The sequence below is a fragment of the Salvelinus alpinus genome, chromosome 30 (assembly GCF_045679555.1).
Source record: "Salvelinus alpinus chromosome 30, SLU_Salpinus.1, whole genome shotgun sequence".
In the NCBI taxonomy this organism is placed as follows: Eukaryota; Metazoa; Chordata; class Actinopteri; order Salmoniformes; family Salmonidae; genus Salvelinus; species Salvelinus alpinus.
The window spans coordinates 29,074,387-29,100,873 of NC_092115.1; the positions used below are offsets into that span (position 1 = coordinate 29,074,387).

At 44.9% G+C, this 26,487-nt stretch overlaps 1 protein-coding gene across 5 annotated transcripts in view; it reads left to right on the forward strand.

The window, feature by feature from the left end:
* The window catches only part of LOC139559962 (histone-lysine N-methyltransferase 2C-like), a 150,529-nt gene that overhangs the window by 4,217 nt on the left and 119,825 nt on the right, over nucleotides 1–26,487 (forward strand). For all 5 annotated transcript variants that reach the window (XM_071376447.1, XM_071376448.1, XM_071376449.1 and 2 more), the window contains exons 2-9: nucleotides 482–706; nucleotides 11,176–11,300; nucleotides 14,550–14,715; nucleotides 17,065–17,301; nucleotides 18,867–19,095; nucleotides 25,119–25,281; nucleotides 25,473–25,644; nucleotides 26,031–26,145. In XM_071376447.1, the coding sequence (XP_071232548.1) occupies nucleotides 483–706; nucleotides 11,176–11,300; nucleotides 14,550–14,715; nucleotides 17,065–17,301; nucleotides 18,867–19,095; nucleotides 25,119–25,281; nucleotides 25,473–25,644; nucleotides 26,031–26,145 (1,431 nt within the window). In that variant the 5' untranslated portion in view covers nucleotide 482. The remainder of the gene's footprint in view (nucleotides 1–481; nucleotides 707–11,175; nucleotides 11,301–14,549; nucleotides 14,716–17,064; nucleotides 17,302–18,866; nucleotides 19,096–25,118; nucleotides 25,282–25,472; nucleotides 25,645–26,030; nucleotides 26,146–26,487) is intronic.

Genomic DNA, 26,487 nt, shown 5'->3' on the forward strand with positions numbered 1-26,487 from the left:
TAACATTGAATTCTCTGGCAACAGCTCTGGTGGACATTCCTGCAGTCAGCATGCCAATTGCACGCTACCTCAACTTGAGTTATCTGTGGCATTGTGTTGTGACAACTACATGTGCAACACTACATGTTGAGTTTATATTTTTGTTCAGTGTACTTTGTTTACAAACATTGGAGTAAAATAAGCTTATATTTTGGGTTCTGATGGGGTACGACAGTTGAGGCATTTAAGTTTTGTTCTTCAAGAATCAATGGGTACATTCATTTATGTCTAAAAATGGATGTAGCATCTGCAGATTGCCCATTTTTTTAATAATCAATTGTGTAGAATATATTCAACATTTGATCAAGGCAATGTGATAACTTGTCCTGGAGAGCGGCACATCTTATTCATACACTGATTCCAAAGTACGTCAAGTAACCAAACCACATATTCAAACAGGCATGATTGTGCACTGATGCCTCTCTCTCCCTCCCCCGAGAAGAATGTCATCAGAGGATAAGACTGTGGAGCCCTCTGACCAGGGACCCTCGCTGCTCTCCGGCAGTGCAGGGGCCACGTCCACAGGAAGCCCTGCCCAGACAGACAAGCGCCCCAGGGGCAGGCCGCGCAAGGATGCTGCTGCCACCACCACCACCACCACCACCACCACAACAACAACAACCACCACCACCACTGCACCCCAGGCACCATCCAAGACCAGGAAGAAGTATGTTGTTTACCCTCCATATCTTCACAATTCTATTGGTAATTTACAGTGCACATAGACTTGCCTGAGTCATCAGGGCTTACCCTGGCGTGACTTTTTGATAACCATGTAAATGTCTCTCAGACAAGGTGACACTTTTATCAATATATTTGTCTCTATTTACTCTCAGATTTGAAAATGGTAATTAGCATCAAATTAGACGTCATGCAAAACTACAAATCCCTGCAAGCTCCTGCATGTCATCTCTAGCTGACCCCTTTGCTAACAGGTATTGTGTCAATTTAAAACTTAACAAGACCGTTCACGGAATTGTCAATTTAAAGCAATGTAGCCAATTTATTAATTACTACATTTGAATTAACATTAGATAGTTAATCCAAAGATTCTTACCTTTGCCTCGATTCGGCAGTCTCGCCCATATCATCATAGTATTTGTAGTTCTTTATGATATGCTAATTATCTTCTAATATGGCTTACATTTTTGGGGTGTAAACACAGGTGAATATATTGATCAAAGTCACCTTGTCCTAGAGAGATTTACACTGTTATCAAAACGTCATGCCAGTGTAAGCCTACACGAAACACAGCTCTTATTGTAAGTGTTTCTAAAATCCCCTATGGGAAAAATGAATGGTAGAAATAAGATTGGAACCATTTCCCAGTTTAACCGCTAGGTTTTATGGGTGTTATGACTCATACTGTGGTGTTCTATTCCCCTTCCCCAAAATGTGTATAAACATTACACAGATACTATCCAAATCTGTTCATCAGGCAAAGATCTAATTTTGCAGACCGTTATCCAGAGCTACTCTATGCATAGGGGGCTAAACAAATTAAAAAATACAGGTAACTCAAGCACAAACCCTTTCCACGGTTTTATTGTATGCAGCAGTACCAACCTGCCTCATTTGTTATATCCATGGCAACACATAATGCAGCTCAGAGAGCCGAGCTGTTTAATATGATGCCTACAATTTATCCAACTCTGACTAATTTGATCTGGGGTCACCATATTAGGATATCGAGGAGATGGAGTGTGTGAGCAATCTATTATCAATCAATCATCCAAATTATATGTTTATGCCATGGCTATAAGGACAGCCGAGACAATTCCCTGTCTAGGTCGCATTAGCTGATAGGTTGGTTGGTGGGAGTGGCAAAGCATGGGTGTAGGCCTACATGTCATTTGCCCCATTATTTACAGCATGCAAGTGATCCAAGGAATACATAGCCTATGCCTGCTATATGGTTGGGCTGTATTTCCCAGCATGCGCTGACGTCCTCACTTGGTTCTTTCCAAGGTCTCCCTGGTTCCAGTATCAAGCACTGGGCGGCTGGTCAGGTTATCAGTGTGTTATTATGGTCAGTTGGGTTTGTATGAGAGACAGTGCATCAGTTTTCTGGGACACTCTTGGCGGTGATAATGCTAAAGACCCATGGGACGGTGGAGGGAAGTATGCATTATTACCGATACTTGCATCTCAGGCAGCACCTTTCATCGAGGGGGAGGGGAAGCTTGCATGTATATATCTCAGATGACTCAATACCAGTATGTTGTTTTTGTAAGATTTGAAGTGTTCATATCAGGAGAATGAACAAATGTAGTCTAGAGCTAGTGATAATGTATTGTCTTTGCAGCATGTATCAACTGGGAACTATTTTGATGTAAATAGGACACAATAGGCTTCTCTTAGAAGTTAGACATTTTGTTGACTGATTGGATACCGCGTTGAATCACCCAGTCATCCACCACTCCAGTCCAGAATAGGGAAATCTGTTCCAGGTTTTCTTGTCGGCTCCCTGAGAGCTGGAACTACTTACCACAGCATTATTTTCACCCTCCTTCTCTTTTTTTCTTTCTCCTGGTGGTGGGATCATGGGGAGAAGTTGGGGAGTTGGGTGTTCCAGACCTTTAGGGTTTTTTGCCATTTCAAGAAAAGGCAAAAGAAAAGACTACACTTCAAAGGCTATATGAGAGCATAAGGACACTGCGCTATAGGCACAGCATGCTCGCAATGGTCACAGACAGGGTTATGACGGTATACAGTTGTCTGTACTAGACCTAAATGTCAGATATTCTTATGTACCTGCTGCTCATAAAGTGTATTTATCATTAATACCTTGGTGAATAATCAGAAAACCCTAGTAATTGTGGAGAAAGTGATATTCCATGCCAGTGAAGGTAGGTCAGATCAGATGCATCATCAACTTAATACAGGTTGACTTTATGGCTCGTGTGTATGTACTACCAATCTTCTGAATATGGCTGATATCAGACATTCATTTACGTCAGATGGACTCTACTCAAACAGACGTATCTATCTTTACTCAAACTGACGTATCTATCTGCTGTAGACGTTGGGCACCAGAGAAGCCCCTTACGGCCTCTCTCCTATCAGACAGTGACAGAGGGAGAGAGGAGCTGGAGATGTCTGGGAACAGCGATGCATTTTTTTATTTATCCTGGTGTCTGTCTACTCTACACCCCTGTGCCGTCATCACTGGGATTCTGCTGGGCTTTGAGGTCGTGGGTTACAACATTATGGAGCTCTCGTCGCTGTTAGAGCTGGGCTTATTTTGGGCCTCATGGACTCATTTATTGATTTGGTACTTTCTGTTAGTATGGCTGTTTTTTTGCTTCACTTTTTCCTGCCCAATGCAGAGGCTTGAACTGTGACATTTAGGCTTCCATCTTGTTGCTTCTTATCTGGAGTGGGAAGTTATTTGGAGGGAGGAGTTGACTTGGCAAACTGGCCGATTTGTGTGTACTTTCTCCAGTGGCATCGAAAATTACCCCCTCCCCCTGCATCCTCCCCACTACCCCCGCAAAATGCTGGCTGCGCTCATTTAGACTGTTTGCTCTTCCCACCTAGTGGGCTCACTGTACGTGGTGCTGTTTAATCTGTATCCATGACAATTATCACCTCGACGTGGCCCTCAGATTGGGTTAAGACAGAACTCCTACTGGAGGATCCTGACACTGACAGATCTCTCCGTGTGTGTGTGTGTGTGCGCTGTTTATGCACTCTCCATTGATGTTTGTTTACTTTGTTCTGCAGACTGTTCATTTCAATAAAAAGAGGAAAAGGTAACATCACCTTGTTTGCAGGTCTGAGTTTTGACTGTAGCAACTATCTATGTGTCTTTAACTCTGCCCTAGTGTCACTTACAGCTAAGTTGCCATCATCATCATCAAAGGAGACATAGCTTAGAGGTGAAGGGTGGGGAAGGCTAGCGATGGTGTGTGTGATGTTAAGGGTGGGGTAGGCTAGTGATGGTGAAGGGTGGGGTAGGCTTGCGATGGTGTGTGTGATGTGAAGGGTGGGGTAGGCTAGTGATTGTGTGAGACGTGTAGTAAAGTCTCTTGAGCCACCCAACAGGAGGTCGAATGTGATCTGAGTAGGGCCAAATTCCATCTATCGTGAGAAGCATAAAATGCCGAATTGTCTTCCGTCCGCCTTCCACTGGTAGTTGGACAAGAGTCATTGACCAGCAGCTTGTTTAGGAGGTGGTAGCTTAATGATTTTAACCTGATTAAGTGAATATATTATCCAAATACATGTTTTGCGTGCTAGTCTAGGTCTGTAGGCCTGTATACACTTCACAAACATACAGGGATGGACAATAACAATAAAACTGACGGGTTCAATGTCCTCCTGATTGTAGTAGCTGAAGTAATATGGCTTTTCTGTTCATTTCCAGCGTGTGTCTGTCTGAAGCACAACCTCTGGCCATATTACACCTCTCATCATCCAGATTGATCAACGCATGTTTGTGTTTTGTCGTGTTATAAATCACTGGCTTGTTTTTACGTGATGTATTCTCCCATTGGGTTAAAATTTGGCTTGCTTATGTTCAGCAGTTACATTTCGATTAGGCCATAATAATTGTGTCATACCATTTGGGACTGAGAGTAATGGGCTTGGCTTTGGTTCTCATATGCTTCCCTGGTTTGATCTATGATGGGAGAATTTAGTTGGAAAGAAGATATCCCAGTCCTAGGCATTCTCAGTAGCATATTTACCTCACAGTTCTTGTTTGGATGATCTCGCTAGCTACTATCAATCTATATTTAAGCAATAAGGCCCGAGATGTGGTATATGGCCAGGCCAATATACCACGGCTAAGGGCTGTTCTAATGCACAACGCAACACGGAGTGCCTGGACACAGCCCTTAGCCGGGGTATATTGGCCATATATCAAAAACCCTTGGTGCCTTGTTTCTATTATAAACTGGTTACCAATGTAATTAGAGCAGTAAAAATAAATGTTTTGTCATACGTGTGGTATACGGTCTGATATACCACGGCTGTCAGCCAATCAGCATTCAGGGCTCGAACCACTCAGTTTATAATATTAAATGGTTACCAGGTTTCTGTCTGATGTTGATGTTTGTACATTCAAGCTCATTGAAAGCAGGGAGGGAGAATCATGCTCATTCTTGCCCTCTCCCGTTGCCCACCACCGTACCAGCAGCTTGTACCCACAATCTACCTCACCACTCCTCCTACTTCGCCTTTCCTTGCCCAGCGGCCTCAGTGCCTCCCTTTTAAGAATCAGTCATGTTTTTTCCCCTGCCGTTGTAATCCTTGGGCGGGCTGCCTAAGCGTTCTTTTTGGGTTGCACAAGTCCAAACTGTAAAAAAAAAAAAAAAAATGCTTTCAGTGTTAACTTAAATGACTAAAACCAGATGTGAAGTATGTAGAAACGATAATTGACCTTTGCATATACCAAACATTTGGACTACCTTTCTAATATTGAGTTGCACCCTCCCCTTTTGTCCTCAGAACAGCCTCAATTTGTTGGGGCATGGACTCTACAAGGTGTCAAGTATTCCACAGGGATGCTGGCCCATGTTGACTCCAATGCTTCCCACAGTTGTGTCAAGTTGGCTGGATGTCCTTTGGGTGGTGGAAAATTCTTGATACACACAGGAAACTGTTGTGTGAAGAACCCATCAGGGTTGCAGTTCTTTACGCAGTCCTTTAAAAAAAATATAATCTTTGAGAACTAACAATCACCAAAATATAAGCTCAACAGTCAGGGAGAATAGAACATTCTAAATTAATTTAGTGGTACTAATAACATCACATTAGCCATAGCAAAATGCACAGAATTGCAGAATACTAGCTTTAAAACGGCAAACATTTATCTCAGCTCCAAAAAACAATCCCATTACAAAATAATGTTTTTTATAAAACTGGTTGTTTGGATGCTGATTAGACGAGCAGCGTTTCAATCGGTGCTGTGTTGGCTGTCACAACACACCTATGCCTGCTAACCGTTACTGTTTGTCGAGATCTGCAATAGGCTAACTAGCAATCATACCACACACAAAATCATTCAAAGTTGCACCAATTTCAATAAGAATCCACAAGAACAAATAATATTTGTAGAGTATAGCTGATAGGCAGAGGAGAGGCCGGGTGTGTCATTGCGCATTAAATAACAGTGAGCCCGCTGCTCAAAAAGCTCCCCTATTGATCTTGTTTAGGGACAGTACAATCATCCTACCTAGACTAGCCTACAACACCATGAATAATTGCATTATTGTTTTCAAGTGAGTACACAATTCTACAATAGGCTGCAGTGAAAATGCTATTTCAATATGTGAATAACTGCGTAAATGCCCTTTCAGTTGTGGGTCTACTCTTGACAGTTTATTAGGTCTAGAAAGGGTCAGTGGCAGGCGAGCCTGGCTGTATTTTTATTTCTGATACTGTGATGCGCTTTCTGTTGCAGATCATCAATTTCCCAAGTCGTCCTATAATAATGTGGCCACATATCCCCCAAGCAGGCCCAATTAGGCCTATTCAGCAAAGCTTAACGTGCGCTCTGCTTCCTCTCCAATCAAATCAAATTGCATTTGTCACATATGCCGAATACAATAGGTGTAGACCTTACAGCTTACTTACAGTTGAAGTCGGAAGTTTACATACACTTAGGTTGGAGTCATTAAAACTCGTTTTTCAACCACTCCACAAATTTCTTGTTAACAAACTATAGTTTTGGCAAGTCAGTAAATAGTGTGGTCTACAGCTTATCATGACATACTCTACTTCAGGCGAGCAGAACCTCGAGACTTCCTTAGATTTTGTGCACCAGCTGTTTTTTATAAATATACGTAGGCCGCCGCCCCTTGTTTTACTAGAGGCTGCTGTTCTATCCTGCCGAAAAAGCTGAAAACCCGCCAGCTGTATATTAATCATGTCGTCGTTCAGCCACGACTCGGTGAAACATAAGATATTACAGTTTTTAATGTCCCGTTGGTAGGATATACGTGCTCGTAGCCAGATTAAAAAAATAGCTATTTTTATTTCTCAACTGTTAATTGTAGCGCTGCTCTGATTTGAAGGTTGAGGGTTTGCCTGTCCTTGCAATTAATGTTAGCTTGCGCTTGTTAACATTTAGCTAGTGTCCGCTATGGAAATTAACTAGTATTTTATTTCTGTGTGTGTGTGTGTGTGTGTATATACACTGCTCAAAAAAATAAAGGGAACACTTAAACAACACAATGTAACTCCAAGTCAATCACACTTCTATGAAATCAAACTGTCCACTTAGGAAGCAACACTGATTGACAATAAATTTCACATGCTGTTGTGCAAATGGAATAGACAAAAGGTGGAAATTATAGGCAATTAGCAAGACACCCCCAAAAAAGGAGTGATTCTGCAGGTGGTGACCACAGACAACTTCTCAGTTCCTATGCTTCCTGGCTGATGTTTTGGTCACTTTTGAATGCTGGCGGTGCTCTCACTCTAGTGGTAGCATGAGACGGAGTCTACAACCCACACAAGTGGCTCAGGTAGTGCAGTTCATCCAGGTTGGCACATCAATGCGAGCTGTGGCAAAAAGGTTTGCTGTGTCTGTCAGCGTAGTGTCCAGAGCATGGAGGCGCTACCAGGAGACAGGCCAGTACATCAGGAGACGTGGATGAGGCCGTAGGAGGGCAACAACCCAGCAGCAGGACCGCTACCTCCGCCTTTGTGCAAGGAGGAGCACTGCCAGAGCCCTGCAAAATGACCTCCAGCAGGCCACAAATGTGCATGTGTCTGCTCAAACGGTCAGAAACAGACTCCATGAGGGTGGTATGAGGGCCCACACATGCCCATTTGTGGCCTGCTGGAGGTCATTTTGCAGGGCTCTGGCAGTGCACCTCCTTGCACAAAGGCGGAGGTAGCGGTCCTGCTGCTGGGTTGTTGCCCTCCTACGGCCTCCTCCACGTCTCCTGATGTACTGGCCTGTCTCCTGGTAGCGCCTCCATGCTCTGGACACTACGCTGACAGACACAGCAAACCTTTTTGCCACAGCTCGCATTGATGTGCCATCCTGGATGAACTGCACTACCTGAGCCACTTGTGTGGGTTGTAGACTCCGTCTCATGCTACCACTAGAGTGAGAGCACCGCCAGCATTCAAAAGTGACCAAAACATCAGCCAGGAAGCATAGGAACTGAGAAGTGGTCTGTGGTCACCACCTGCAGAATCACTCCTTTTTTGGGGGTGTCTTGCGAATTGCCTATAATTTCCACCTGTTGTCTATTCCATTTGCACAACAGCATGTGAAATTTATTGTCAATCAGTGTTGCTTCCTAAGTGGACAGTTTGATTTCACAGAAGTGTGATTGACTTGGAGTTACATTGTGTTGTTTAAGTGTTCCCTTTATTTTTTTGAGCAGTGTATATACACATACATACATCTCAGCAAAAAAAGAAACGTCCTCTCACTGTCAACTGCGTTTATTTTCAGCAAACTTAACATGTGTAACTATTTGTATGAACATAACAAGACTCAACAACTGAGACATAAACTGAACAAGTTCCACAGACATGTGACTAACAGAAATTGAATAATGTGTCCTGGAACAAAGGGGGGGGGGGGTGAAAATCAAAAGTAACAGTCAGTATCTGGTGTGGCCACCAGCTGCATTAAGTACAGCAGTGCGTCTCCTCATGGACTGCACCAGATTTGTCAGTTCTTGCTGTGAGATGTTACCCCACTCTTCCACCAAGGCACCTGCAAGTTCTCAGGCATTTCTGGGTGGAATGGCCCTAGCCCTCACCCTCCGATCCAACAGGTCCCAGACGTGCTCAATGGGATTGAGATCTGGGCTCTTCGCTGGCCATGGCAGAACACTGACATTCCTGTCTTGCAGGAAATCACACATAGAACGAGCAGTATGGCTGGTGGCATTGTCTTGCTGGAGGGTCATGTCAGGATGAGCCTGCAGGAAGGGTACCACATGAGGGAGGAGGATGTCTTCCCTGTAACGCACAGCGTTGACATTGCCTGCAATGACAACAAGCTCAGTCCGATGATGCTGTGACACATCGCCCCAGACCATGACGGACCCTCCACCTCCAAATCGATCCCTCTCCAGAGTACAGGCCTCGGTGTAACGCTCATTCCTTCGACGATAAACGCGAATCCGACTATCACCCCTGGTGAGACAAAACCATGACTCCTCAGTGAAGAGCACTTTTTGCCAGTCCTGTCTTGGCCAGCGACGGTGGGTTTGTGCCCATTGGCGACGTTGTTGCCGGTGATGTCTGGTGAGGACCTGCCTTTCAACAGGCCTACAAGCAGTCCAGCTGTGCTAACATAATTGCAAAAGGGTTTTCTAATGATAAATTAGCCTTTTTAAAATGATAAACTTGGATTAGCTAACACACAACGTGCCATTGGAACACAGGAGTGATGGTTGCTGATAATGGGCCTCGTGTACGCCTATGTAGATACTCCATAAAAAATCAGTCGTTTCCAGCAACAATAGTCATTTACAACATTAACAATGTCTACTCTGTATTTCTGATCAATTTTATGTTATTTTAATAGACAGAAAATTTGCTTTTCTTTCATAAACAAGGACCTTTCTTAGTGACCCCAAACTTTTGAACGGTAGTGTAAATATTGGACGAAACACACATCATGACAAGAGACAACACTACATAAAGAGAGAATTAAGACAACAACATCGCAAGGCAGCAACACATGACAACACAGCATGGTAGCCACACAACATGGTAGCATTATGGTACAAACATTATTGGGCACAGACAACAGCACAAAGGGCAAGAAGGTAGAGGCAACAATACATCATGAAAAGCAGCCACAACTGTCAGTAAAAGTGTCCATGATTGAGTCTTTGAATGAAGAGATTGAGATAAAATTGTCCAGTTTGAGTGTTTGTTGCAGCTCGTTCCAGTCGCTAGCTGCAGCGAACTGAAAAGACGAGCTACCCAGGTATGTGTGTGCGTTGGGGAGCTTTAACAGAATGTGACTGGCAGAACAGGTGTTGTATGTGGAGGATGAGGGCTGCAGTAGATATCTTAGATAGGAGGGAGTGAGGCCTAAGAGGGTTTTATAAATAAGCATTAACCAGTTGGTCTTGCGACGGGTATAAAGACATGACCAGTTTACCACGCGGATGGAAGTCATCATGTCGGAGGACTGGAAGAGGGCGGATGGTGAGTTAAAGCGAGGCAGAAAGAAGGGCACGAGGTGCAAACCCGAACCGACCTACGAAATACAGCAGAGTACTTTGTCCTTTGGGTCAAGTACAGGAGAGAGAAATGCATGGAATACTGCAGACTACCGGGAATTGTTGTTAGCTAGCTAGCCAGGTAACATGGTACACCTTGTCTCTGCACACATTTGGGTGGCACAAGAAAAACAGAGGGATAGATAGCCTACTCAGATGCTTCAAAGGTAGGATGCATATGCCTAATCAATGTAATTTTAAGATGAATCTGGTGTTTGTCAAATTCTGTTTTGGTGGCTAACTTTTGGGAGCAGTGTGTGCGGGAGAGAGAAAGAAGTGTGTGTGTAAGGAAGGAAGAGTGTGTAGGCTGAAGATGGTTTCCTATAGGCCTAGTGTGTTTTCCTCTTACTGTACAATCAAAATGCACATCATTGTCATGGAGATAATTTTGCATTTATATTATTTTCTACATTCTAACTGGCAAATCACAGGTCGGCCTTTGGATATGAGCAATTCAGCTATTTTCTGTAGTACAGCTTTTTACATTATACTGTGAAAAGTACAGTGTTTCCTCTAATTAATAAAAAAATACACGGGGAGAATCTAAAATTTCAAAAAATGTCATGGCATGGGGCCCACATTGATTTTGTTATGAGTCACTCAGATAGCATAAGAACATGGCATAAGCCATGTCAAAATGGGTAGAATTGCAGGAAATTTGCTTTAAAACAGCAATATTTAGTCTCTGCAGCCAAGAGGGCCTCTAAAACGTGAGGTCAGAGGTCGCTCCATTGACCACAGCTGTGGTATCACGATACTATACTGGTTTTACATTGTTAGTAATATTTTGCTATTCTGAAAATGGGGACATTTTCTTGTAGTTTACACAGATTTTTTTGCGGGTTTACGTGCAAACATTGTTACCTTTTTGGGCCCTCACCAGTTTGCGTCCTTGTCTTTCTCTCTTTCTCGCTCGCTCTCCCAGGGGGCGTGCAAGAGGGAGAGCGGTTGTGGTGGAGGAGGAGGAGGAGGAGGAGGAGGAGGAGGACAGCAGCAGCATGGACGGGACGGAGGCAGCCACCTCAGAGAGCCCCCCTCATGACGCAACAGGTGAGTCAGTCTTCCTCTCCCTCCCCTATGTGAGACCTATATAGTCTATTTTGAACTCCAACTGAGCTGAGAGCTGACACATCCTGGCTGCTCAAAGTATACAGTGTCTCATAGGAGCTCTCAGAAGGCAGTGGAGTGGTTCCCCCCCAATCCTGGAGAGTGAAGAGAGTGAGGGATGAGAGCATGCAGATATCCGAAGACTTCCAGTCATTGTTGTAAAGCTAGTTAGCATTGGCTCGCAAAACTGCCTGTAACTTTCTTCTTACTGGACACAGAGACACAAAAATTCATGAGTATATCTGACTCTCTCCCTCTCTTTACTCTCCCTCTGCCCTCTCCTCTCCGTATTTCCCCTCTCTCCTCTCCCTTCTCTCTCTCCCTGCTCTGAGATTGGCATAGAGAGGTGCAGAGCAGGAGGGAGCCCAAGGCTAATGCCCTCTAAAAGCTTTTCAAAATCCCATCACTCTCCCCCAGCCCATTTAGATGCTTCTCTATGTGTGTACATCACGTGACCTGCCCCCAGTTCCCATACAGCTCAGAGCTGTCATGGACTTGGGCTATCTATATACAGAGCATTTGGAAAGTATTTAGACCCCTTCCCTTTTCCACGTTTTGTAACGTTAGACTTTAAAAAAAATAATTTCTTAACCCCTCCTAAATCTACACACAATACCCCATCATGACTTTACCTTATTTACATAAGCATTCAGACCCTTTGATCATCCTTGAGATGTTTCTTCAACTTGGAGTCCACTTAAGGTAAATTCAATTGATTGGAAATGACTTGGAAAGGTACACACCTGTTTATATAAGGTCCCATAGTTGTCAGAGCAAAACCCAAGCAATGAGGTTGAAGGAATTGTCCGTAGAGCTCCGAGACAGGATTGTGTCGAGGCACAGATCTGGGAAAGGATACCAACACATTTCTGCAGCATTGAAGGTCCCCAAGAACACAGTGGCCTCCATCATTCTTAAATGGAAGAAGTTTGGAACTGCCAAGACCGGCCAAACTGAGCAATCGGGGGAGAAGGGCCTTGGTCAGGGAGGTGAACAAGAACCCAATGGTCACTCTGATTGAGCTCTAGAGTTCCTTTGTGGAGATGGGAGAACCTTCCAGAAGGACAACCATCTCTGCAGCACTCCACCAATCAGGCCTTTATGTTAGAGTGGCCAGACGGAAGCCACTCCTCAGTAAAAGGCACATGACAGCCCGCTTGGACTTCGCCAAAAGATACCTAAAGGACTCTCAGACCATGAGAAACAAAATTCTCTGGTCTGATGAAACAAAGATTGAACTCTCTGGCCTGAATGCCAAGCGCCACATCTGGAGGAAACCAGGCACCATCCCTACGGTGAAGCGTGGTGGCAGCATCATGTTTTGGGGATGTTTTTCAGTCGCAGGGACTGGGAGACTAGTCAGGATCGAGGGAAAGTTGAATGGAACAAAGTACAGATATCCTTAATGAAAACCTGCTCTAGACCGCTCAGGACCTCAGATTGTGGCGAAGGTTCACCTTCCAACAGGACAGCAACCCTAATCACACAGCCAAGACAACGCAGGAGTGGCTTTGGGACAAGTCTCTGAATTTCCTTGAGTGGCCCAGCTAGAGCCCGGACTTGAACCCAATCTAATATCTATGGAGAAACCTGATAATAGCTGTGTAGCGACGCTCCCCATCCAACCTGACAGAGCTGAGAGGATCTGAAGAGAAGAATGGGAGAACTCCCCAAATACAGGTGTGCCGAGCTTGTATTAACATACCCAAGAAGACTCGAGGCAGTAATCGCTGACAAAGGTGCTTCAGCAAAGTACTGAGTAAAGGGTCTGAATACTTATGTAAGTGTGATATAATTATTTATTTTTTCATATACATTTGCAGACTTTCTAAAAACCTTTTCTTGCATTATGGGGTATTGTGTGTAGGTTGATGAAAAACAAACAATTTAATCAATTTTAAATTAAGGCTGTAACTTGACAAATGTGGAAAAGGTGTCTGAATACTACGAATGCACTGTTGTTGGACGGTGCTATATAGTTGGAGTGATTTTTCTTCTCTCTGCCCTAGACCTTGTAGGTGTTTCAGAGGGGGTGTGTGCATGCATTTGGGAGTGGGATATGTTATTTTACCTTGCTTTAACAATGGGTATAGATTTTTTTGGGTCGAAGTTCCCAATTTTTATGAACAAGTTACACAATCACTATTGTTATTTATCTCACCGACTGGCTTCTAGAGCTCCAATAGGGGTGTGCAGGCGAACGGAGTCAGACTGCATTACTGTCTGCTTTCTCCAGTTGGAACTAAAGGGTCTTCACTCACAATGTGTCTTTACAATAGTCTTGGCCCTTGACTTGTGTGCACAACTGAGTTCAAGAACAGAAAAAGTCAACACCGAGGTCGTGACATGACCTTTAGTACCAATCCTTCCTGTGTCTGTCTGGCTCTCCTTTCATGACACCATGTGTTTGGGTCACTTTACCTTTCCTTTCATGCTTGTTGCCATAGTAATTGTCTCAATAGGTTATTAATACATTGCTCACCTTCAAACCTAAACAATGAACATACGGTATGTACCTTGGAGAAGACCTTTGACCTTTGGGACTAAATACATCTATTTAACCCCTAATTGCCAGTGGCATTGACATGTTCGCTAAATGCTCATCAAAATTACAAACCACCAATAGATGGAATGTAACTACAAGTACAGGCCAGCCACAGACATGTCAAAACTCAACCCAAACCACTCAGAGGTTACTTGTCAGACGTCCAATTATAGTCCAATGTTCAAAGTGTCTGTGTAAAAGGCCATGGCCACTATTCAGGTTTCTAATAACCCTCTGTTCTGTTTGTCTGAAGTGACGTGAGTAATTGGTGTTTTTGTCAACGTTGTTATTGTCGTATGTGACTGGAAACCTGCCTGTGGGCTCCCCTTGGGTTTACTGCAATCAGCGCTCCAGCATATGGTCTCCATATTCCCACCATCATCCCTTTCTCTACCAAAGGGTGTTTCTGTTTCTGACCTGGAGCAAATAGCCTGGAACTGAAGACAACCGTCTAGTCCTCTGTGTCGGTCAGAGACTTAATGCCTGTATTCACATCTGATCTGACATTTGGTAGATGGATGATCACTTCAGGGCACAAATATACATGACTCATAGGAATCTATGGAAACGTACCGGTTAGATTCTATGCCTAGACATTCATGCTTCTCTGCCTCTAAACCCCATCCTCTGTGTCTTTGCACCATCAGATACTCCAGCCCAGCAGCAGGTGAACAGTGTGGAGGTGGTTACCACTGAGGGTCCGGGGGAGGCCGAGGAGAAGCCCCACTCTCCCCACGTCCAGAGCCCTCAGACTGGGGATGCGGCCGAACCCTCCGCCGCTGGCCCTGCTACTACCCGAGGAGCCAAAAGCAGGTCAGTCAGAGAGGCCTATGTCAAGTCTTCATATGTTTGTATGCTGTCTGTCTGTATGTTTGTATATTTGTTAATGAGATATGTATAGGTCCGTCTGTCAGTATACATGCGTTCGGCAAATGGGCTTCTCTGCTATTCTCATTAATGCACAAACACACACGTGCACCCCCCCAGGTGTCACTCTGTTAAAGGTTGTAATCAATCTCCCAGACTGACTGCACTGTCGATGTTGCTGATGGAGGGGCAGTCAGGCCAGACAGGCAGAATCTCGCCAGGGATCGTATTAATCTTATTAACAAGCCTATCTCCTCTAGAAACCAACCTGATAAATATTTGCTGCCTGCGCTGGTCTGATCTGCCTGGCTCGCTTTACTTTCCCTCCCTCACTGACTCCCAACCTCTCGGCACATCTCTCTATGGTGGCTCGAGATCCTCTGTTTTGGATCCTCGAATACATGGATGTGGCTTGATCAGTTGATTGAGTATAGGTTGATCAAAGGTCTATGTGTAACTTTCAATTCCGACAGATTTTTGTTGTAATAATATATTGCCTTGTGTGTGTACAGTATGTGTGTACAGTCGTGGCCAAAAGTTTTGAGAATGACACAAATATACATTTTCACTGTCTGCTGCCTCAGTTTGTATGATGGCAATTTGCATATACTCCAGAATGTTATGAAGAGTGATCAGATGAATTGCAATTGATTGCGAAGTCCCTCTTTGCCATGCAAATGAACTGAATCCCCCCAAAAACATTTCCACTGCATTTCAGCCCTGCCACAAAAGGACCAGCTGACATGTCAGTGATTCTCTCGTTAACACAGGTGTGAGTGTTGACGAGGACAAGGCTGGAGATCACTCTGTCATGCTGATTGAGTTCGAATAACAGACTGGAAGCTTCAAAAGGAGGGTGGTGCTTGGAATCATTGTTCTTCCTCTGTCAACCATGGTTATTTACATGGAAACACGTGCCGTCATCATTGCTTTGCACAAAAAGGGCTTCACAGGCAAGGATATTGCTGCCAGTAAGATTGCGCCTAAATCAACCATTTATTGGATCATCAAGAACTTCAAGGAGAGCGGTTCAATTGTTGTGAAGAAGGCTTCAGGGCCCCCAAGAAAGTCTAGCAAGCACCAGGACTGTCTCCTAAAGTTGATTCAGCTGCGGGATCGGGGCACCACCAGTACAGAGCTTGCTCAGGAATGGCAGCAGGCAGGTGTGAGTGCATCTGCACGCACAGTGAGGCGAAGACTTTTGGAGGATGGCCTGGTGTCAAGAAGGGCAGCAAAGAAGCCACTTCTCTCCAGGTAAAACATCAGGGACAGACTGATATTTTGCAAAAGGTACAGGGATTGGATTGCTGAGGACTGGGGTAAAGTCATTTTCTCTGATGAATCCCCTTTCTGATTGTTTGGGGCATCCGGAAAAAGCTTGTCTGGAGAAGACAAGGTGAGCGCTACCATCAGTCCTGTGTCATGCCAACAGTAAAGCATCCTGAGACCATTCATGTGTGGGGTTGCTTCTCAGCCAAGGGAGTGGGCTCACTCACAATTATGCCTAAGAACACAGCCATGAATAAAGAATGGTACCAACACATCCTCCGAGAGCAACCATCCAGGAACAGTTTGGTGACGAACAATGTCTTTTACAGCATGATGGAGCACCTTGCCATAATGCAAAAGTGATAACTAAGTGGCTCGGGGAACAAAACATCGATATTTTGGGTCCATGGCATGGAAAACCCCCAGATCTTAATCCCATTGAGAACTTGTGGTCAATCCTCAAGAGGCGGGTGGACAAACAAAACCCCACAAATTCTGACAAACTCCAAGCATTGATTATGCAAGAATGGGCTGCCATCAGTCAGGATGTGGCCCAGAAGTTAATTGACAGCATGCCAGGGCGGATTGCAGAGGTCTTGAAAAAGAAGGGTCAACATTGCAAATATTGATTCTTTGCATCAACTTCATGTAATTGTCAATAATAGCCTTTGACACTTATGAAATGCTTGTAATTATACTTCAGTATTCCATAGTAACATCTGACAAAAATATCTAAAGACACTGAAGCAGCAAACTTTGTGGAAAATAATATTTGTGTCATTCTCAAAACTTTTGGCCACGACTGTATACTTGCTTTGCTTGCACCTGACCAGGCAATACCAAAGATAATTAATTCACGACCAGCCAGTGACCATTTCCATTTTTGTCATTTAGCAGACGCGTTTAGCAGATGCTCTTATGCAGAGCGACTTGTAGTGAGTTCATACATTTTCCTACTTTTACGCACTGCATGCATAGCTGAATGTCCCATATATAATTAACCATCTCTCTCTCTCTCTCTCTCAGTGAGCAGCTCTGTGCCTTCTGTTACTGTGACGGCCGAAGTCTGCTGGGTCAGGGGGATCTCCGAGTGTTTGACTCCTCGCCTGGACACGAGCGCAAAGCGACAGGCGGAGTAGGCCACTCCAGCGACCACAGGAAGGCCAGCAAAGGCCAAGGCGGCGCCGACAGCGGTGGTGACAGAACAACTAAGCCCAGTGACTCGGCCGGAGAGGTCAGCTCAGGACAGAGGGACACACAGAAGTAAGTAGAGCTGGCTGGCAAAGGGTTTGGCCAGCGGAGCTGGTCTGGCTGAGCAGGGACGGTGAAATCTGTGATGGCCTCTGTAGCCGGTTAATGAGCTGGGTGAAAACGAGAGCTGGGCTCTGCTGCTGCTGTCCAATACAGACGCACAGACTTTGAGTGAGAAACATGACACATGAGCATAAAAACAAAGGAACACGAAAACAGTATCAAACGAAGATGTGTGTGCAGCATCGTTATATGACGTGATTTAGCTGGCAGCTGAGATCTGTAATCTCAGAGTTGATGTGTGGAATAAGTGCTTTGTGTATTTCAGAGGAAGGGTCTGAGTGCGTATATGAACGCTAGCACTCTGCTCTTGAAGGCTAAATTGGTGCCGCTCTGCTCCACCTTAGCAAGCCTTTTCTGCCTACTGTGGTCACCAGGGGCCCTACGATGCCACGTAGAGTAACACTAACACGTGAGCGTTTGCAGTGTGTGTGCTTGCGCTCTGTACATTTGTGTGTGTGCGTACTGTGCACTATGCCAACAAAGGTTTTGGACAGCTGCCTAATTTGTTTTGGCTCTTTTGGAGCCAATAGAGCATCTCCCTGGGGTCCCTGTGACGTAATGTGCAGAGCACTAACACACACACACACACACCGCAACTCCCCTGGCAGCAGGCTAATGCCAGCCAAGCATTGTTGTGTTGGAGCAGTGTGATTGGTCATCGGGTCTCTAGACTTGACTGGTCCATGGAGAGAGAGTGCGGGTGGGGAGAGGGAGAGAAACAGAGGATGAGGGAGGAGGACGATATAAACAAAAGGATGGTGGCTTTGTGTTTATTATGGATCCCATTAGCTGTTGCCAAGGCAGCAGCTACTCTTCCTGGGGTCAAGCAAAATGAAGGCAGTTATACAATTTAAAAAACCTTACAATACGTTCACAACAGATTTCACAACTCATTAAGTGTGTAACCTCAGGCCACTTCTCTACTACCACATATCTACAACACATAATCCACGTGTGTTTAGTGTTTTTTTTTTATCGTGTGTCTCTTCATAGTCCACACTGTTCCATAAGGTGCATTGAATACTAAACCTATATTGCACAATATATAAGCTCCTGTCAGAAGAGCCATAACAATGACAAGGCATTATACAGGGAATATGATTCTAACTTCCTCCATCATCATCATCCTAGACCTCAGTCTTTCCATTTTTGGCTGTTTGTGTGTTTACTGTGTACTGAAACCAACTAGGGTCCTTATAAATGCTAATTCCCTCTCGCCACATTTTCCGCATGCTTTGCGGCTCACTAGAGCAAGCCATGGACTCTGGGAACCGCTTCCCTTTCAGCAGATTTTATGAGACTGAACAGCCAGCCTCTTGTGTGTCACAGCCAAATAATACGACCCCCTCCCACCCCCTCTTTCTCCTCTTCTGCTCTCTCCCTCCTCTCCTCTCTGCATTAGTTCTTCTCCTTAATCCTTTACGGTCTTCTCCTCCCAGGTTGCCTCACTTTGCTTCATCAACTCTTTCTACCTCTGCCTCATCTCCAGTTGTCTTTGCTCATCTCTCTTCCAGTGGAGCTGAGAGCTATGGGGAGTTACCAGACCCAGACAAGGCCAGCAGGTTCTGGGATGAGCTGGCTCATGTGGGCCTCCCAGGAGACGTGGACATCCAGTCTCTCTTTGAGGAGTCGGGGCAGTGCTGGGCACATCACCGCTGTGCGTTATGGTCGCAGGGTGTGTGCGTGGGCGAGGGACAATCACTGCTCAACGTGGACAGATCCATCGACTCAGGTAGCACAGAGGTGAGCAGCCCACATTCCACTGATGAAACATGTCTATAAAGTGAATGGGATTATACACTAGAGCAGTGGTATTCAAACTTTTTCAGCGGGGACCCAATTTTTTTCTGCCAGAGTTTCTGTGGACCCCATTTCCCCCCCCCCCCCCAAGAATTTCTTGCAAGCCCACCCTAAATCTAATGACACAACCTTAACCTTAAAGTCTGTAAATGTAAGGTTGTTACATAAACAAATGACTTTCAATTCATTGCATTTTCGTCTCTTATCAACATGAAAAGAAACCAATAAATGCATTTACTCAATAAAATTGTATTTTTCAAATTCTCTTTCTCAAAGTTTTTATACTCTGTACTCTTAATTTTGTGTTCCCCGACTTTGAATACCACTGCTCTAGAGAATAGGATTTTAACTGTCTCATGAGTTGTCAGTGTCTACAGTAAATACAGTAGCACTTTGCACTGGCTTATGAATATGCGTTAACTCTTATTCACTATGGACACACTGTTAACATGGTGCCTGTAATGAATGACAGCAGCAGGAAGGGGGTGTTCCAGTGAGAGACTGATAGAGAGAGGACGAGGGAGGGAGACTGGTGAGGTGATGGATCAGGCCGGCTGGTAAAGGTCGCCCCTGGCAGCGCTGCTCTCTCCTCTCTCAGCTGTGAAATGGAAAAGGTCATGCCACTCAACAGTGAAGGCTGTATAGAGTCATGGTGGCTTAGCTCGGTGCCTACTGTAGCATTAGCACCAACACAACTCACAGACCCCTGACTGGGTGGCTACGTTCCAAATGGCACCCTATTCCCTATATAGTGCACTACTTTTGACTTGGGCCTACAGGGAATAGGGATCCATTTGGGGCACATCCCATTTGTCTGGCACCCCCCTTGCCTGCTAGACCATCAGAAAATCACCAGCTCCTTTTCAAGTGTCTAAACATTCATCCGCCTTCATCTGCAATGGTTGGAAAAGACTTGAAGAGTGATAGCAATATGGTCGAAGCTCATCAGTAGGCTGGCTTTCGCCTGGTCAGTTTGTTCAGATCATTGCAGATGAGAGGAGGCATGACTCAGTGTGTTTGGGGAATAACTTCTGAGGGAATCTGAAGTACCATTAGCATATGATATGACACTCTGGAAGGGAAGTGTTAGCATCAATGGGCTAATCATAGTGTGACAAAGGGAACCTTTTTGATCTGGAAGCACTGAGAGCATTGATGGATCGTTTTAAAGGAAGCATGAAAGGATGGGGGAACCACGGACTTGCATGAGCAATACTGCATTCTGTGGACAATACTTTAGAGGTCTTCCTTTGAAATTCTTTGTCCTTTGTTGTAGGAGTTTTTCATTTTGTCTGTAGATGCTGTAAGGGACTGGATTACCATATTGTATCAATTTTAATCTGACTCTCGGTTTAGAGCATGTTACTGTAAAAGCACTTTGTCCTGGAGGCACATCCAGAGCACTCCTTATGACTTTAATGCAGGGAAACTGAAATCCGCTTGACCTCATTTTTACCAGCATGTCACCTGTGCAACTAGAGGCAACAAAACACTTGATCACCTTTTAGTCCACACAAAGAAATCCATACAAAGCTCTCCCTCGCATTCCATTTGGCAAATCTGACCATAACTCTATTCTCCTGATTCCTGCTAAGAAGCAAAAACTCAAACAGGAAGTACCAGTGATGCGCTCAATACGGAAGTGTTCCAATGAAGTGGATGCTACGCTACAGGACTGTTTCGCTAGCACAGACTGGAATGTGTTCTGGGATTAATCTGATGGCATTGAGGAGTTTACCACCTCAGTCAGCGGCTTAATTAAGAAGTGCATTGACGACGTCATCCCCACAGTGACCGTACGTACATACAGTGGGGAGAACAAGTATTTGATACACTGACGATTTTGCAGGTTTTCCTACTTACAAAGCATGTAGAGGTCTGTAATTTTTATCATAGGTACACTTCAACTGTGAGAGACGGAATCAAAAATCCAGAAAATCACATTGTATGATTTTTAAGTAATTAATTCGCATTTTATTGCATGACATAAGTATTTGATCACCTACCAACCAGTAAGAATTCCGGCTCTCACAGACCTGTTCGTTTTTCTTTAAGAAGCCCTCCTGTTCTCCACTCATTACCTGTATTAACTGCACCTGTTTGAACTCGTTATCTGTATAAAAGACACCTGTCCACACACTCAAACAGACTCCAACCTCTCCACAATGGCCAAGACCAGAGAGCTGTGTAAGGACATCAGGGGTAAAATTGTAGACCTGCACAAGGCTGGGATGGGCTACAGGACAATAGGCAAGCAGCTTGGTGAGAAGGCAACAACTGTTGGCGCAATTATTAGAAAATGGAAGAAGTTCAAGATGACGGTCAATCACCCTCGGTCTGGGGCTCCATGCAAGATCTCACCTTGTGGGGCATCAATGATCATGAGGAAGGTGAGGGATCAGCCCAGAACTACACGACAGGACCTGGTCAATGACCTGAAGAGAGCTGGGACCACAGTCTCAAAGAACCATTAGTAACACACTACGCCGTCATGGAATAAAATCCTGCAGCGCACGCAAGGTCCCCCTGCTCAAGCCAGTCCAGGCCCGTCTGAAGTTTGCCAATGACCATCTGGATGATCCAGATGAGGAATGGGAGAAGGTCATGTGGTCTGATGAGACAAAAATAGAGCTTTTTGGTCTAAACTCCACTCGCCGTGTTTGGAGGAAGAAGAAGGATGAGTACAACCCCAAGAACACCATCCCAACCGTGAAGCATGGAGGTGGAAACATCATTCTTTGGTGATGCTTTTCTGCAAAGGGGACAGGAAGACTGCACCGTATTGAGGGGAGGATAGATGGAGCCATGTATCGTGAGATCTTGGCCAACAACCTCCTTCCCTCAGTAAGAGTATTGAAGATGGGTCGTGGCTGGGTCTTCCAGCATGACAACGACCCGAAACACACAGCCAGGGCAACTAAGGAGTGGCTCCGTAAGAAGCATCTCAAGGTCCTGGAGTGGACAACCCAATAGAAAATCTTTGGAGGGAGCTGAAAGTCCGTATTGCCCAGCGATAGCCCCGAAACCTGAAGGATCTGGAGAAGGTCTGTATGGAGGAGTGGGCCAAAATCCCTGCTGCAGTGTGTGCAAACCTGGTTAAGAACTACAGGAAACATATGATCTCTGTCATTGCAAACAAAGGTCTCTGTACCAAATATTAAGTTCTGCTTTTCTGATGTATCAAATACTTATGTCATGCAATAAAATGCAAATTAATTACTTAAAAAATCATACAATGTGATTTTCTGGATTTTTGTTTTAGATTCCGTCTCTCACAGTTGAAGTGTACCTATGATAAAAATTACAGACCTCTACATGCTTTGTAAGTAGGAAAACCTGCAAAATCGACAGTGTATCAAATACTTGTTCTCCCCACTGTATCTAGAAACCATGGATTATAGGCAACATCCGCACTTAGCTAAAGGCTTCTGCTGCCGCTTTCAAGGAGCGGTGACACTAACCTTGACACTTATAAGAAATCCAGCTACAACCTCTGATGAGCCATCAAACAGTCAAAACGTCAATACAGGATGTGGCAGGGCTTGCAAACTATCATGGATTACACAGGGAAAGCCAGCCGCAAGCTGCCCAGTGAGTACCGGACGACTGTGTGATCTCGCTCCCCGTAGCCGACGTGAGTAAGACCTTTTAAACAGGTTAACATTCACAAGGCCGCGGGGCCAGACGGATTACCAGGACATCTACTCCGAGCATACGCTGACCAGCTGTCAGGTGTCTACACTAATATTTTCAATCTCTCCCTGACCGTCTGTTATACCTATATGTTTCAAGCAGACCACCATAGACCCTGTGCCCAAGAATGCCAAGATAACCTGTCTAAATGACAATCGCCCTGTAGCCATGAAGTGCTTTGTGGCTGAGGGGCATTGCTGCTGTCAGGTGCTTAAAAAACAAGAAATTGTTTTACAATGCAATATTAAAGAATGGGATGGTTATTCTTCAAATGATTGAATAAATGTGTTATGTTGTTGTCGCCACAACCCTGAGGGACTTTTTGCACATGGAATGCTTTGAAAGCCTGGTCATGACTCACAACACCATCCCAGACACACTGGACCCTCTCAATTTGCATAAAGATCGACAGATGATGCGATATCTATTGCACTCCACACTGCCCACTCCCACCTGGATAAGAGGAACACCTATGTGAGAATGCTGTTCATTGACTACAGCTCAGCGTTCAACACCATAGTGCCCTCTAAGCTCATCGCTAAGCTCAGGACCCTGGGACTGAACACCTCCCTTTGCAACTGGATCCTGGACTTCCTGACAGGCCGCCCCCAGAGAGTGAGAGACAACAACACATCCGCCAAGCTCAGCCTCAACACCGGGGCCCATCAGGGGTGCGTGCTTAGCCCTATGGCTGCTCGATTTGGACAAAATACAGTATCTAATTGCAATTTTTTGGGGCCAGATTGCGATTATGAATGGTGATTTTCAAACAAGTGTCAGGGTAGAAAACATCACTTCTAAAATGAGATCGTATGAATGAATGCACACTGTGCTAACGGAATACAAAACCAAATGAAACAAATTGTTTCCACCATTGTTACTGGCTACATATGATAATAGGATTATTACACCTAATATTAACAAACAAATGTTTTACACGCTCATCAAAATATAGTGTGCTTTAAGCGCCGCACTAATGAATTAATAACATGAGTTCCCATCTCCTATTTTACCATTATGAGTTCTTAAATAACCTAAGTTAATTATTTATGCAGGCAGCAATAGGCTGCAGATGGAATAGGAAGCTTATGATTGTGTAATTATGTATAAGTAGGCTCAATCATTATTATAATTGAAATGATAAGTAAGTGTCTTTAACATGTAACACACACAGCCTACCGATTGCAAGGTGGCATTAGTGTCTGAAGCATTGAAGTCTGGTCCAGTCATTCAACGCGACATGTTTCAATATCTCCCTTATTTTTGTTATAGTGTTGGGATAGTGGATATGTGCGAGATGGAATCTTGTATCTTCTTGAATCCACCTTTGCTGACTGTGTAAATAGGAATCTTGGATCTTGAAGCCATCTTTGCTGACTGTGTAAATAGGAACCATGTTTTTGGCTATGTGATAGCTTCCTGTTTCACCCACACAACACCATACATTCTGTCTGCCATTTACCCGGTACAGTTGAAACTGGGATTCATCAGTGAAGAGCACACTTTTCCAGCGTACCAGTGGCCATCAAAGGTGAGCATTTTCCCACTGAAGTTAATTACGACGCCGAACGGCAGTTCTGGTCAAGATCCTGGTGAGGACGACGAGCATGCAGATGAGCTTCCCTGAGACTGTTTCGAACAGTATCTGCAGAAATTCTTTGGTTGTGGAAACCTACAGTTTCATCAGCTGTCGGGGTGGCTGGTCTCAGACGATCCCACCGGTGAAGAAGCCGGATGTGGAGATCCTGGCCTGGCATAGTTACACATGGTCTGCGGTTGTGAGGCCGGTTGGAAGTACTGCCAAATTCTTTAAAGCGCCGTTGGAGGCGGCTTATGGTTGACAAATGAACATTCAATTCTCTGGCAACAGCTCTGGTGGACATTCCTGCAGTCAGCATGCCAATTGTACACGCTCCCTCAACCTGAGACATCTGTAGCATTGTGTTATGTGACACAACTGCAATTTCTATTGTGGCCTTTGATTATCCCCAGCACAACATGCACCTGTGTAATGATAATGCTGTTTTAATCAGCTTCCTGATATGCCACACCTGTCAGGTGGATGGATTATCTTGGCAAAGGAGAAATGCTGACTAACAGGGATGTAAACAAATGTGTGCACAAAATTTGAGATGTTTTTTTTGCGTATCGAAATTTCTGCAATCTTTTATTTCGGCTCATGAAACATGGCGCCAACATTTAGCATGTTGAGTTTTATATTTTTGTTCAGTATAAATATATTTGATTGACTCTCTTGTCTCCCCCTTCTCTAGCACTGTGCGTACTGTAAGCGCCTTGGAGCCTCCATCAAGTGCTGTGCTGAAGGATGTGCTCGACTGTACCATTTCCCATGTGCGGGGGCGGCAGGGACTTTTCAGGATATCAGGAGTCTCTCCCTCCTCTGTCCAGATCATATAGAACTGGCCATCAGCAGATGTGAGTCCAGCATTCTAATAATTCACTTGAAATAATTGAAGTAATGCTGTCATAAGTAGGACCAAGGAAAAACTCTAGACACTAGCTACTCACAATCCCCATTCTATTCTCCATTTCTCTCTCTCTCCCCCGCTCCCTCCCTCCCTCTTACTCTCTCTCCTTTCCTCCCCCTCTTACCTTCCCCCTCTTAGTTCCAGACGACTTTATCTGTGCACTGTGTGACAGCCCTGGGGAGCTCCCTGACCAGCTCTTCTGTACCAGCTGTGGGCAGCACTACCACGGGGCCTGCCTGGACATGGCTGTGACTCCGCTGAGGAGAGCCGGCTGGCAGTGCCCCGAGTGCAAGGTCTGCCAGACATGCAAGTGAGTCACCTTCCAACCGCCCCATCCGTCCACCCACACACCTGACCTGGCCCCTGTATTGAGATTTGTGTGTCGGTGGCCGTCAGGCACGGAGGTGGAAACTGTGTGATTTTGTTTGTGCTTCCACTGTGGTTTGTGGGTAACGCACCCTCAGGCACTGCTCTTTCGTCTCGTACCTCAAACAGCCTGGTTACTGTTAGCAACCGAGTCCGGCGATAAGTTCAGATCGGCTCTGCAATACAGATTAGACCAACACATTGACCCTTTAGCTGTGACTTTGCAGCAGTCGTTAGTTTTGAGGATTAGTGCACAAGGGGCTACGTATAGAGTCCATAGAGCCAAAGAATATATGTACAATCCTCAAGTGTCCTTCTCCATGTGTGCAGGAACCCAGGGGAGGACGATAAGATGTTGGTGTGTGACATGTGTGACAAAGGCTACCACACCTTCTGCCTGCAACCGGCCATCGACGACATCCCTACCAACGGATGGAGGTGTAAAGTATGTGGAAGACACTACAATACTGTGAAAGATAGACTATATAGTGTAAGGTGCTGTATCAGGGTCGTAATTTAACGAGGACTGGGGGCAGAAATGCCCACTAAAGTTTCTTAAATGCCCCCTAAATTGTCATAACGAGGGCAAATAAATGCCCTTAAATGTATTGTAAGATATCACAAATTAAAACTATACACCGGCTGCAGTAGCGAGATCAAGCCCCTTCCCCCCCATATCGCACAGCCTGGGCACCTCGGGTAATAATAACAGGGGAAGAGGAAAAGTGAAGGAGTTCACTCCTGTCAATCTGTCCACGGTAAGCAGACCTGCTCCCCTTTCTCAACT